Consider the following 12591-nt stretch of genomic DNA (forward strand, 5'->3'; position numbering starts at 1 on the left):
CAGTGGCGGCACAAAAAAAATACACATGTAGGCAGGTAGGTAAGGTAGTGTTGTTGTAGGTATAGGGGTAGCATAGCAATATCCTCCGCTGTTTCTTTCTCAACTCAACATAGTTTAGTGTAGGTATGTGCAATGTGTAATGTGCAATGTGTAATGTGTAATGTGAAAGGGTATCATGAAAATCAGTGATGATAAGGCAAGGGGTCCAAAACAGAACCAAAACCGAATCAAACAAAAGAGTCAAACCAAGAAAAAAAAAACGAAATCAAACCCAAACGTAAACTCGACTGACATTCAACCCTCAACTCCCTCCTTCCCCTGTGTTAGTGTTATTCCCATTCCCATTCCCATTCTCACTCCCATTCCCATTCCCAGCCCCCTCCTCCCCAAAAATCCAGCCTCCTCCCCCTCCCCCCAAACCTCGGCGTCTTGTTAGCCTGAATTCCCCCTGGCGTTTTTGTCCCCGCCGGGGTCTTCCAAGCCTTCGTCGGCGCCGGACTCGGCGTCATGTGCAAGAATTCGGCAAAATCGAATCCTAGCCCGGGCGTAGCAGGGTATGGATTCCGCCCGCCGGGGGTCGTCATCATTGAGGAGGGGAGGTCCAATTTGCTGTTCGTGCTGCTTGCACCCGGGTTGTTGTTCGCCCCGTTATTCGTAGCTGTGGAGGGGTTTGCGTTCAGGTGTTTCGCCTTCGGCGGGGGGGTTGAGGGCGGGTCCATGCGGGATGCTGCTGCTGCTATGCTATTCAGGGAGTGCGTTGTACGTAAGGGAACAGCTGGAGAAGGTGATGTGGCGAGATACAATAATAAATCGGCGCCTTCTTCGCCTGTGGTGGAGAGCGTCGGGCCGGCGGTGCTTGTCGTCGGCGTCCGGACGTCGGGCATCGTCGGCAGGGTGGGCGCCTTGTCTTTCTTGTGGCGTTGCAGGGCACGCGAGCGCATGGGGGGTGTGCGCGGGGGCGAGGCGCGCAGGGAAGAGTGCAAGGAGCCGCCGGCGTGGAAGGAGTGCAGCGGGAGATCGTCTTCGTCATCATCGTCGTCGTCGGAGGCTCCGGCGGCGAAGTTGGTTGGGGGCAGGAGGTCGGTGCTATGGCGAGAGGAGGAGTAAAAGGAGAGGTCGGGGCCGGTAGACGTGGTAAAGTGTTGGTGATGGCGGCGCGGCTTGATCGGAGAGGAGTATGTGAAGGAGGAGGCGGAGGGGAAGGATCGGTGGGCGGTTGGGGACTGTCGAAAGCGTTTGCTCGGGCTGGATGATAGTAAAGCGTCCTCGAACGAGGCCATGTACGTGCGCTTGCGGTGGTGCCCTGTGCTGCCGCCGCCGGAGCTGGGGCCAATGGCGTCGGAGAAAAGAGGGCCTGCTTTAAGCGGCGAGCTCATGAGAGAGGCAGTGCGCGCGGGGTAAGGCAGGTCAGAGGCAGAAGCTGAGGAGGACGAGTCAGAGAGGATGTCGCCGGGGTCGGCGGCGGCGGCCATGATGCGGCGACGGCGACGCAGCTCCTCTTCGAAGCGTGGCTCGATGGTGTCGAGCGACTCGTGCACGAGATTATGCTTGGTCTTGAACTGGGCCAGGGCGAGGCGGTTTTGCAGGAGGCGGGCCATCTGGGTCGCTGTTAGTAAGGGTGAAGGTGCTGGTTGGTGCTGGACTGTGGAGGAGGGATAGATAATAATAAAGCATGTTCTTTTTATTTTATTTTATTTTATTTTATTTTATTTTATTTTCTTTTCTTTTTTTTCCCCTTAAAGCTTGAAGCGTACCTTACTGAGCTCGGCCCGCTTCAGCACCCGATCGGCGACGACATCGGGGTGTTTCTTGAGGGGCGACGACATCATGGCGGAGTCAACCATATGATCGGGTGATTGATGAGGTTGACGGCTTTAATTCGACTCTACTCGACTCGACTCGACTCGGGAGATTGGGGACAAACGGCGGCTAACGGATTGTCGAGGCCAAGCGTACGCTTAAGGCCGAATCGAGCCGGTCAAGGTGAGGGCCGTGATGCCGTAATTCGGTAATATCCGCGCGATCTTGCTCGGTCATGCACAAAACACACGAGTTTCGATTCACAGGTGCGTTGTGGTCGACAGTACGGAAGGGTTTGTTAAGGGATGGAGGATGAGACGGAGCCTAGGAGCCAGAGCAAATTCAACATTCCCGTGGAAACCGGTAGACGGCAGCAAGTCGCCCAGCCCAGAACTGAGCACGGGCGCTGGCCCAGCCGCGGCCAGGGTCTTTTTTTCTTGGCCAGCGGAGAATGGCCCTGTGGCCTGGCCAGGCTGAGAGGCGCCAGGCTACCACTGGGGCACGGCACAAGCCACTGAATGGGGTCATCGAGCCACTTGCAGCCACTGAACAGTCAAGGGGGGGAAGCCCGAAAAGGGGGGGGTTTTGTTGTGTTTGCATTGAGCCTTCTGTCTACAGGGCATCACCAGAACGGGGAAACTGATGTGCACATTTTTTTTTGAGGATTATTTTTACTGCCTTGAGAAAATAGACGAGTACAGTCAGGTTACGCAGGCAGAGAAAAACTGGCGGACAGCGATAATTTTGAAGACCGCGAGGATTACTTTCTCATTTCCCAATCACAGACAGGATGAGCGCATGCAAACAAGGGCTGTCCCCTAACCCCTGCAGTTGTCGGCAAAAAAAAAAAAATGGACAGCTCTAACATTCCGGGCCGTTTCCTAGGCGACGTTTGGCTCTAAATAGAGTACAATAAGTAAGGACAGGCTAGATACGTATTGTTTCCATGTCAAACAAACAAAGAATTAGTCGTCGAGTCGAATAGAGTAGAAGAATCGAAAGGTTGAGATACGTAGTCGCCGAGTCGAGTAACACGTGCACAGCAGGCAAACTGTGCAAAGATTTTGGCGAATGTCTCGGGAAACGGTTGGCTCTAAATCTTCCCGTGGGCTCTCTTTCTCTTCGGCAAAGGGGGGAGCGACATCAGTAGTGAACAACAGCGTGCTCGCAATATGAAACCCTTCCAGTCTTAAGTATATATGCGAGACGAGGCTCCTCTATCAACTCTGTGCAGCTGCAACTCTGAATCCCAAAAAGATGCGGCTGCAGATGGTCAAGCTCGTGTTCCCGACACACAGGGGCAGAAGCAGGTTTGTGGGTGTCGTTTGTGGTCTTATACGGCCAGATCGGGCAGCGGTGCAGGTAATTACTTGATTGCACGTAGGTAGAAGTACATGAACATGAAAAGAGAGAGAGAGAGAGAGAGAGAGAGAGAGAGAGAGAGAGATTCCCAGCACTTTAAAAACCTGGACCATTCAGCCATGGCAGCTGGGATATGGAAAGGCCTTGAATAATCCTCTGCCCCTCTGTGGAGGCGTCAGCAGCGTGGCCCTGATATCGCATCATATCGGTTGCGTGGGTATCGTATATTGTCGTATATTGATATCGTCCCCTGCAAGCGGTGCCCTGTTGTTTTTTTATTAAAAGCAGCCCTGCCTTTCTTGTAGGGGTCTGCAGTTCTATTCGACAATTGCTCACCGTCTCATCCTCTGATCTCGAACCTTATCACTGACGTCGATCGCTGCAGAGCCCAGACAAGCCGCAGCGAAGCCGAGAATCGACGCCAGCAAGCAAGGTACCGAAGAGGCAAAGACGGTACAGGGTCGCCAAGCTCGGTCAAGGTGAGGCCCCCCCCTGACGACGACAGCGACTGCAACGACGACAACGACGACGACGAAAGCAAGGAAAATTCCAAGATTTTCTCTCTTCGGCTTCGTGACTTCGTAATCCTGTTCTGCATAAGCTCCACACGAGTCAACCCGCAGCGGCCATTCGCTCAAACCGAAGCGTTGTTATCTCCTCGTTTCCTAGCGACGTTTCAAGGACTTTAATCCGTGCCGTATGTGCTAGTGTGTGCCGCAGCGGGAAGCACACCATCCGACACCTTGTCGTCAACTCTGACCAACAGTCAGACAGTTAGACAGACAGATAGTTAACCAACTTACCTAGGTACTTAGCCAGCCATTGTCGCGTGCGATCGACTTGTCTCATCGCCAATTTGATTTGACTCTTGTTGTTTGAGTGAGTTGTAAGTGAGTGAGCGCTGAGTCGAACTGAACTCGACTAAGACATCTGTTTGATCAGTGACCCCCACGCCGGGTCGATCACGAATCCACACATTTGAGTCTCTCCATCGGAGCTTCGTCAATTGTCCGTTGCGGGTCCCCAACTCTGCTTCAAGCCAAGGTCGTCCTGTCAGTGGTGATCGGGCCCGCTACGGGACACGTCATTTACACAGTACGCAAGCACTTGCGCTTAGGGGTTCGAAAAACAAGGCTCAATTCAATTGCCCCTTCGCTCGTTATCAACAAAACAGCCGCTTCCTTCCCGTCCAGTACCCTCGAATAAAAAAAGGCAAAAAGAAAAAAAATAAAAGAAGACCCAGTTGCGCGAATCGTGGATCGCTGGATCGCATCCGGAGCGGTAAACAATCATCTTTAGACTGAAGTTTTCGTATCTTTCAAAAGAAGAGACTAAACTATCATATCTGCTCACCGACGGACGGACAAGCAGATCAATTGTCCAACCACATCCCTGAATTTGGAACTCCCCTCCTCCCTGAGTGGAAACACGCCCGGACAAGCTCCCGCTTCCGCAGCGCATCCGCTCGTTGAGGATCATACGTCATCGCCCCTCATCGTCTCCCTTGACGCGACGAAGCTTGCTTGACAGCTAGCTGTGACCTGGCTAGCAACACTCGTTCTCACACCCTTACCAACTCACTCATTCAGCGCCCCCAGCAGGCCTGGACCGGCGTCCACGACAATCTGCTCTCTATCAATCGCCGACGACAAGCCTCTCGGATCGAATCAATCTCTTCCCCCTTCTCCCTTCCCTCCCCTTTGTTCTCCTGGCGGTTGCACATACGCGTACGCTTGCACCATCTTGCAATCAAACACCTTTGGACCTGACGTTTCGGTCTCAATCGCCTTGTGTCACCGCGTCTGCGTCTGTACCGGGACGTACGTGAGTGTCCTTATCTTTTGGCACTTTTCTCCCGGGAGGGCTGCAGGTTTACTTACGCCTCCTTGCCTTGCCTTGCCTTGCCTTGCCTTGCCTTGCCTTGTCTTGTCTTATCTAAGACCAGACCTTCTATCTGTTTGGATGGCTGGTTGGTCGGAGGACTGGGAACGCGTGTCGGTTGAATCTACGTCGAGGTTCAGTCCAGCCTCCAGCCTCCGGGTTTGATTTTGGGAGGAGTGGTCTCAGTTTGGGTCGGAAAAGAAAGCGTGGAAGAAGGTTTTATTATATACCCTCTTCCTGTCCTGGATTGAGTTATCCGTGCGTGCCGGCTACCTCGAACTCACGTCGAGCTCCAACGCATACCATCATACGTTCATGTCCTGAACAAACAGAAACACAATGTCCCCGTCCTTCCTCACAACTCTCAAAGACCTGCGCCGCAGGTCCATGGCCAGCTTCCGCAGCAACGACCGGTCCCCCTCCTCCGACTCTGCCTCATCATCATCATCATCATCATCATCTTCTTCTTCTTCTTCTTCTGCTGAAAACAATCAACACTCCCAAAATGCCACCAATACAACCATCTCAACCCCCTCCTCCCTCACTCCAGGCACCAACACTCCGGGAGATGTTACCCCCCCTTCAGGTATCCCCATTCCGAGTCAAAAATCCGATACTGCGCTGAATTTGCGTGTTAGGGAGCCGGGGACGACAGAGGTTAGGAGGCCTAAGTCGCAGTTGGTTCATTCGACTACGAGTGGTAATAGGTTGAGTGTTTCGCCGGGACAGGTTGCTGCCCCGAGTTTGTTACCTGGTCCGGGGAGGTTTCCTGCTCCCCCTCTGCCGGCGATGATGTCAGGGGCAGTGGCAGGGACACAGATGTCGCCTTATGCTCCGAGGGTGGTGAATGTACCTGATGGGAGTTGGGTATGTCCTTCCTCCTCCTCCTCCTCCTCCTCCTCCTCCTCTCTTTCCTCTTTTTTTTTTTTTTCCCTTTTTAAAATCTTGATTTTCTTGCCTTCTAAAATAAACGGAGTAAACGGAGTCAAGTAAACCACTAACCGACTGCGTACAGGTCTACCAGAAACTCCTCCTCCTCACAGGCCACATCGGCCCCTCCCCACAATCCTACTCTCTCGACGGCACAATCACCATCACCCGCCTGAACAACAACCTTAATCCCCCCGACCCGTCCTCCGACCCCGCCATCCCTCCCCTCTCCTTCCCCGTGTGTGCCTCCCACTTCAAGGCCCTGGTCTACCTCCTCCCCGGGGCGAACCGCTTCCGCATCGAATTCGTCTCGCCCAAGCTCAAGGACGTCACGGCCAACGGAGTGAATGTGAACGTTACCTACCTAACCGTGCACATGATCCCCCCGACTAGCACCCCCCCTCTGCATTTGGTCATCCTGCTGGCGAAAGACTCGCCCGGCGTGTTTGACGCGCCGCCGTCGCGGGTCGAGCGCGAGGGGAACGGGCTTGAGACGGCGGTACGCAAGTTTCGGATGGCGGCGTATCTTTGGCAGGCGTTTACTGCCGAGCAGATGTATCGCAATCGGTTGGGCAGGAGGACGGTGAGGTTTGAAGAGGAGTGGACGGTGGGGAGTGTGGGGAAGAGGGATTGGGAAGTGGGGGTGCTCAGGTCTGAGGCGAGGGTGCATGTCATCAGGAGTGAGAAGACAATTGCTGAGTTGAGGGATCCGGAACGCGCGCAGCAGAATGAGAATGCGGGGGACAAGGGGGGACTTTTTGGCATCGCAGCCGACGCGGTGAGGGATTACTTCAAACCGAGCAAAGGGCAAAAGATCTACGCCGCCACCCTGTTGCTCGACGCACACTGGGACGTCGAAAAGCAGCTTATTACGGGCCATGCGGCATTGGGAGGCTCAGTAGGTAACCTGCACCTTGCCGTCTTCGGCTCCCACTGCCTCTGGTCCTACCCCCCTTGTCTCGAAGACGTCATCCCCTCCTTCACAGACTGTACCCCCACCGACACGTCCCACGTCGCTAACGACTGTGGCGACGCCCCCTGCGCATGGGAAGCTCTGTGTCTCGGCGTCGGCGCCCATCTTCATGAGGTTGGGCATGCGCTGGGCCTGCCGCATCGCGACTCGGGGGTGATGGCTAGAGATTGGAGGAGGTTGAACAGGGTGTTCGTCGTGCGCGAGGGGTTTTCGGCTCGAACAAAATCCCGCGGGGGATTCGTCGGGGAGCTTGAGGACGGCGAGGGGTGCAGCTGGCATAGATTGGATTGTTTGCGACTCAGGAGTCATGCGTTGCTGAGGCTGCCGAATGATGCGGGTTTGGGCGAGCCGGGGGTGGAGGTTTGGGTTGTCGAGGAGGGGACCGTGGTTGTCACGGCGGGGAGTGGGCTGCAGGTCGTGGAGGTGTATGATGAGGGGGAAGAGGTTTGTAGGGTGTGGATTGAGTACCTTCCCTCGGCACCAGGTGAAGGGCCGTTGAGGATGGTAACGCTCACGGAGGGGGAGTTGAGAGCACGACTCAGGCAGGGGCATCCTAAATATGTCGGTAAGGAGGGCCCTAAGGGGACGATCAAGATAGTGGTGAGGTCTTGTGCCGGGGGTGCTGCTGAAATCGAGGACTTTGGTGCGCTCGTCTCAAGGGAAACGTCCGTCCTCCGCCTCACTCCTTCCAACAGCAACACCAACTCAACTGCCGCTGCGCTAGGCTCCATGCTCCCCGGCTCAGCCCCCCCTACCAGAACGGCCTTTAAAGGCAAAAAGGTTGGGCAGGCGAAGCTCGAGGGGAGTGAGCCCGTGGAGGTTGTGTTTGCCAGTGCCTTGCCGAGAGCTGCCGGAGAGAAGGGCGTGGTGTTGAGTAAGGTGGTGGTGTATCATGGGGCGGCGGTGGATGGCGTCGAGTTTGTGTACGATGATGGAGGTGTGCAGTTGTTTGGACGACGCGGAGGGAAAGGGGAGGGGTTTGAGATGGGTAAGTCCTCCTTATATCTTTTTCTTTTCGTGCTCGTCTTTCAGTTGGAGGTTGGGATCGGGTTGAGGATTGGTCTCGGGGTGTTGGGGTTGGCCTAAATGTTGAAATGGAGATTCGGCTTTGATGATGGATTGGAACGAGTGTTAACAGATCACAGACGTCCGCCGCGGAGAGTACCTCACCGGCTTCTTTGTCCGTGCCGGCTCCTGGATCGATGCGATTCAGATCCTGACCAGCCTCGGGAGGAGATCACCTTTGTATGGGAATGCTAACGGTGGTGATCCGTATGTCCCTCTCCCACCCTTTCTTTTTTTTTTTTTTTTTTTTTTTTTTTTTTTTTTTTCCCCTCGCAGATGTAGCATACTGACATTGATAGCAGGCACACGCTCATTCCCCCGAGGGGCTACACTGTTTGTGGTGTCACCGGCAGCTGTGGGCAATGGCTGGATTCGTTCGGTGTGATTATCTCGAGGTAATGTCTCGTCGCCTACGAACCCCTCCCGGATCGACTTCCCTTCGACAAATGACATCGTATGAAGCCGAAGGCGTATGGTTCACCGACTCGTATACACACATACACATACACACACACCACGTCTACTCACTTTTACATACCTTCCAATCTTCACACTCGGCTTACCTCGATACTCTCTTTACATCACCTCGCTTTTCATCACAGAACAGACGGATTACATATATACCCGACTGGTCGATACACTCCTTATATTTCCTTTCGTGTTTCTGTCTTTGATGGAAGTGAATACCCCTTTTCAGTGTCACTGGGAACGGACTGGAACTGGAACTGGGACCTAGAGTCGAGACTAGGACTAGCATCAGGATTAGGGATTAAGAAAAAGAGAAATAGTAGTTAGGCTAATAGTTAATATTCTTATTGCGTACTTAACCGCACTTCTCTGAACGTAATACGATGTCGAAGGTGTACCTGGAGTATGGTGGTGAGTGGTTGACTCTTGAAAGCAAGTCAAAAGACTGGGAGTCCCTTCTCCAATCCTCCTCCATGCAACAAACAGCGCTCAATAGCATGTATTTAAGCAATATTTTCCCCGATCGACTAGCATGTACGACCATACCCAGTGGAAAGCACGGCATCCCGTCCGCTCTGCCCTAGTTAAGCCACTGAGGGCCCGGTTAGTAGTTGGGTCGGTGACGACCAGCGAATCCCGGGTGTTGTACGTTTTTTTCCCCCTTATTATTTTTGTCTTCGTGCTCATCGTCATATTTTATTTTCCTGCTGATCTTATTTCTAACCTCAGTGAGATATGTCTCCTCTTTTCTGATCTGCTCTTCGACCGAATAAAGGCCAAAGAAAAATGTTTGCATTGAGGTTACGTGGTACTCTGTTGGTCCCTGAAAGGGCAAGGCCAGGGCTGCATGAAGCAGGAGAATTACCTCCTAATAACAACAACATGGCAAGTCACCAGTCTCTCACCAACTTAACAACCAGTTAAACAGCAATATAAGACCAAACCTTTTATTCCCATACCTTATACACGCAGCCAAAACCATTTCTAGTCCTTCCCTTAACTCCCGCCCAGAAACCCCTAATCATCATCCTCCTCTTCCTCTTCACTCTCCTCCGTATCCCCCCCCTCCTCCTCCTCACTTTCCTCACTCGCCTGTTCTAACCACTCCACCAAGACCCGACACTTCTCCTTGACCCTAACCATCTCCTCCCCCTCGCTAGCCCTCTTATCCCCCCACCACGCCAAAATCCCCTCCTCCTCCACTACATCCAGACTATACAACTGCTGCAACATCGCCGCCAGCAACGTCCCCGCCCTATTCGCATCCACTATTCCCCCCTCCTTCGTCTCCGCAACCAGCGCCCTCTGCAGCGCCAGCGCAAATTCCACCTGTTCCTTCTCCCCCTCCCCGGCGACACCGACCTCCTTCACAAACTTCACGGCGCCCTTCTTGGCGGTAAAGGCTCTTTCCGCAGCCTTGGTGGGCTCCAGCCCGCCGTGCTCGGGGCGCAACAATTCCGCCGCGCGCCGCACGAAGGCAACGGCAATCGCCCTCCGCATGGCCGCGTCGGACGCGTTATTTGCCAGGCGCAGACCCATGAACTCGAGTTTTGCGGAGTCAAAGGGTTCGGCGTTGTCGGCGCGGAGGGCGTCGATCAGGCCGGTGACGGCGTCGCCGTGGAAGGAGGACTCGGATCTGAAGCGGGCGGCGCCGTCTTCCGACGCAAAAGAGGACAGGCGCGAGCGGGATTGGGCGCCTGCCCCGGGGCCGGAGTCGGCGTGGAGGGAGCCGCCGGTGAAAGAGGTATCTTCATCGGAGTCGTAGAAGGCCGAGGAGGCGAGGGTGGAGATGGAGGAGGTGGAGATGTTGAGGTCGGCTAGACTGTAAACGAGGGAGGTTTGGAGGATGGCCGGGTCGCGGTCGGCATCTTCGTCGGAGGAGGACTCGTCTTCGGAGAGGGGAACTTCGTAGGTTGCGCCGTCACCCTTCTCGCCGACGAGTTTGGTGTCGGGCTTCGCGCGCTCGCCGTCGGCGGTGAGGAGGGATAGTCGAGCCGGAGGGTGCTCGGGAAGTTGGACGCCCTGATCGAGGCGCACGCCAAACGAGATGAGCGAGCCTTCGGGCACGCGGGCGCCAGCCCCAATAACGACGTTGCTGGCGAGGACAGAGTGCACTATCGTAGCGCCATCGTGAATCACGACGTGGTCCCAGATGTAGCTGTTCTCGATGCGCACGTTTTTGCCGATCTTGCAGCCGCGGCCGATGACGCTCTTGGAGATGCTCGAACCGGCATGGATATCGGTGCCGCGGCCGACCGCCGACCGCGTCACCTTGCTGCCGCGCGCGATCACGACGTGGTCCTCGACGTATGAGCCGTCTTTTATCCTCCTGTAGGACTGCCCGTGCTTCAGGTTGCTGTCCGGCACGAAGGGGAGCGTCCAGCGCTCGAGGATGTCCCGGCTGATACAGTCGTACATCTGGAGATTGCTCGCTCGAGCCGCGTAGCCGTCTTCCAGAATCTCGGTGTAGATCATCTTGCCGTTCAGCTCCCAGTCCTTCAGCACGCCGTGCAAGAAGTTCTTCCTGGGCAACTCGTAGTCGAAACTCTCCGACCACAGCGCCAGCACCTCCGGAGTGCAGATATCAATTCCGCAGTCTACCAAATCACACCTGACCTCGAACTCGCCGTGCGTAAATACGACCGGGTCCAGGTCGATCTTGTGTTCCTTCTGCAGCGGATGCGCCTCCTCATACTGCAGACATCGCCCGGTAGTCGGGTCGACCACAAACACCGGCGTAATTCCCCTAGCATTGGCAGCGCGGTGCGGCTGGTCGCCGACGCTCCTCAAGATCATGGTCATGCAATTATCGCGGTTGGCCTCCCTGCGAGCGCGGTGCTTCGCCAGGGCCGCCTCCAGATTGATATTCGACACCAGGTCGCCGTGGACGAGGATGAAGTCGCCAGCGATGTAGCCGCGCTTGTCGAGGTCGCGCAGGAAGTCGCCGATGCTGTTGGCGTCATTGACGCGGATGAACTCGAGCAGCTGGAAGGGCGAGACCGAGCTGTTGGGGCTCCAACGCGGCGAGTCGTGGATGAACTGTTCGATGCTCTCGGAGTGGGCGCCGCAGTAGATGAAGACCTCCTGCACGCCGTTGGACGCGAGGAACTCGAGCGTGTACTCGAGCACGGGGACGTTGACGAGGGGGAGGAGGCACTGGGAGCTTGGTTAGTCATACGCTCACATACACACACACACACACACATATATATATATAGATATATATGTATATATATCCGTGTCCTGTAGAGAGGAGAGGACGCACCCGCGGTGTATTCAGGGTAAACGGCTTGAAGCGGTCCTGGAAGGAGTCGGCGATGACCACGGCCTGCAGCACGTCCTCGCGCTTCTCGTCGGCCCCGGGCTTCTGTGGCTTCCGGCCCTTGGCCGCCCCGCCCTTGCCGCCTTGCTTAGACATTGGTATCAGTTGAGGGTATTCGGCGGCCACGGGAATGCTGGTCTAGCGATTGGTCGGGTGGTGAGCGTCGGGGGGGTTAAGCTCTGCTCTGCTGCTCTGCTCGCTGTGAGTCAACCAAACGTCAAGTTCCCATCCAAAAGTTAGTGGGGCAGTAAACAAGGTGGGGTGCGGGGTTCTGCAAGGCTGAAAGGGTGTGTTGGCTGGCTCTGGCGTTGCCTTGTCTTGGGCTTCTTGCCTTGTCTTGGGCTCTTGTAACGGGTTTTGCATCAAGTGTATCATACCTGTAAAATTACGATGTCACGAGAAAGCCCGAGACAGAAAAGACAGCTAATAGTACAGCCCACACAGCAGATCTTGGTCTGGAGTGCAAGTTTCAAATTCGAAACTCTGGGGGAAATCAATAGACACTGTGATTGAACTGGGCTCTTTTACCATACTACGATATGGTGTACAGCACTTGGGTAGGTGACGTATTTAAGACATCCACACTTAACCCTGGATATCCGCATCTCAAATCCAGGGTTAGCTTAACAAAAATTCTGACTTCATCTCACCCTTACCCATCAACCCCCAAAAAAATCCCTCCTTGTAAAACCCCCCTAAGCGCTCGTGTAGCCGTTTGTATCCCTATTATCCGACGCGGCCGCAGATACTTGCGGCGAGGTGCCGGCTCGGACTCAAGACGGAGTCACTG

At 55.0% G+C, this 12591-nt stretch overlaps 3 protein-coding genes across 3 annotated transcripts; 1 reads left to right on the forward strand and 2 right to left on the reverse strand.

The window, feature by feature from the left end:
- Nucleotides 1–353: 353 nt before the first annotated feature.
- On the reverse strand, nt 354–1826 carry CTHT_0048670 (uncharacterized protein; the record flags this gene model as incomplete). Its single annotated transcript, XM_006695167.1, has 2 exons — nt 354–1598; nt 1755–1826. The coding sequence occupies 2 exons, from the start codon at nt 1824–1826 to the stop codon at nt 354–356; spliced, it is 1317 nt and encodes a 438-aa protein (XP_006695230.1).
- Nucleotides 1827–5382: 3556 nt separating this feature from the next.
- CTHT_0048680 (metallopeptidase-like protein) lies at nt 5383–8410 on the forward strand (the record flags this gene model as incomplete). The annotated part of the gene is made up of 4 exons (XM_006695168.1): nt 5383–5910; nt 6059–7934; nt 8092–8218; nt 8314–8410. The coding sequence occupies 4 exons, from the start codon at nt 5383–5385 to the stop codon at nt 8408–8410; spliced, it is 2628 nt and encodes an 875-aa protein (XP_006695231.1).
- Nucleotides 8411–9496: 1086 nt separating this feature from the next.
- Nucleotides 9497–11897, reverse strand: CTHT_0048690 (translation initiation factor eif-2b epsilon subunit-like protein; the record flags this gene model as incomplete). The annotated part of the gene is made up of 2 exons (XM_006695169.1): nt 9497–11635; nt 11745–11897. 2 exons carry the CDS (start codon nt 11895–11897, stop codon nt 9497–9499), a joined length of 2292 nt encoding a protein of 763 aa, XP_006695232.1.
- Between the last annotated feature and the right edge of the window lie 694 nt (nt 11898–12591).

This window comes from Thermochaetoides thermophila (genome assembly GCF_000221225.1).
Source record: "Thermochaetoides thermophila DSM 1495 unplaced genomic scaffold scf7180000011819, whole genome shotgun sequence".
Lineage (NCBI taxonomy): Eukaryota > Fungi > Ascomycota > Sordariomycetes > Sordariales > Chaetomiaceae > Thermochaetoides > Thermochaetoides thermophila.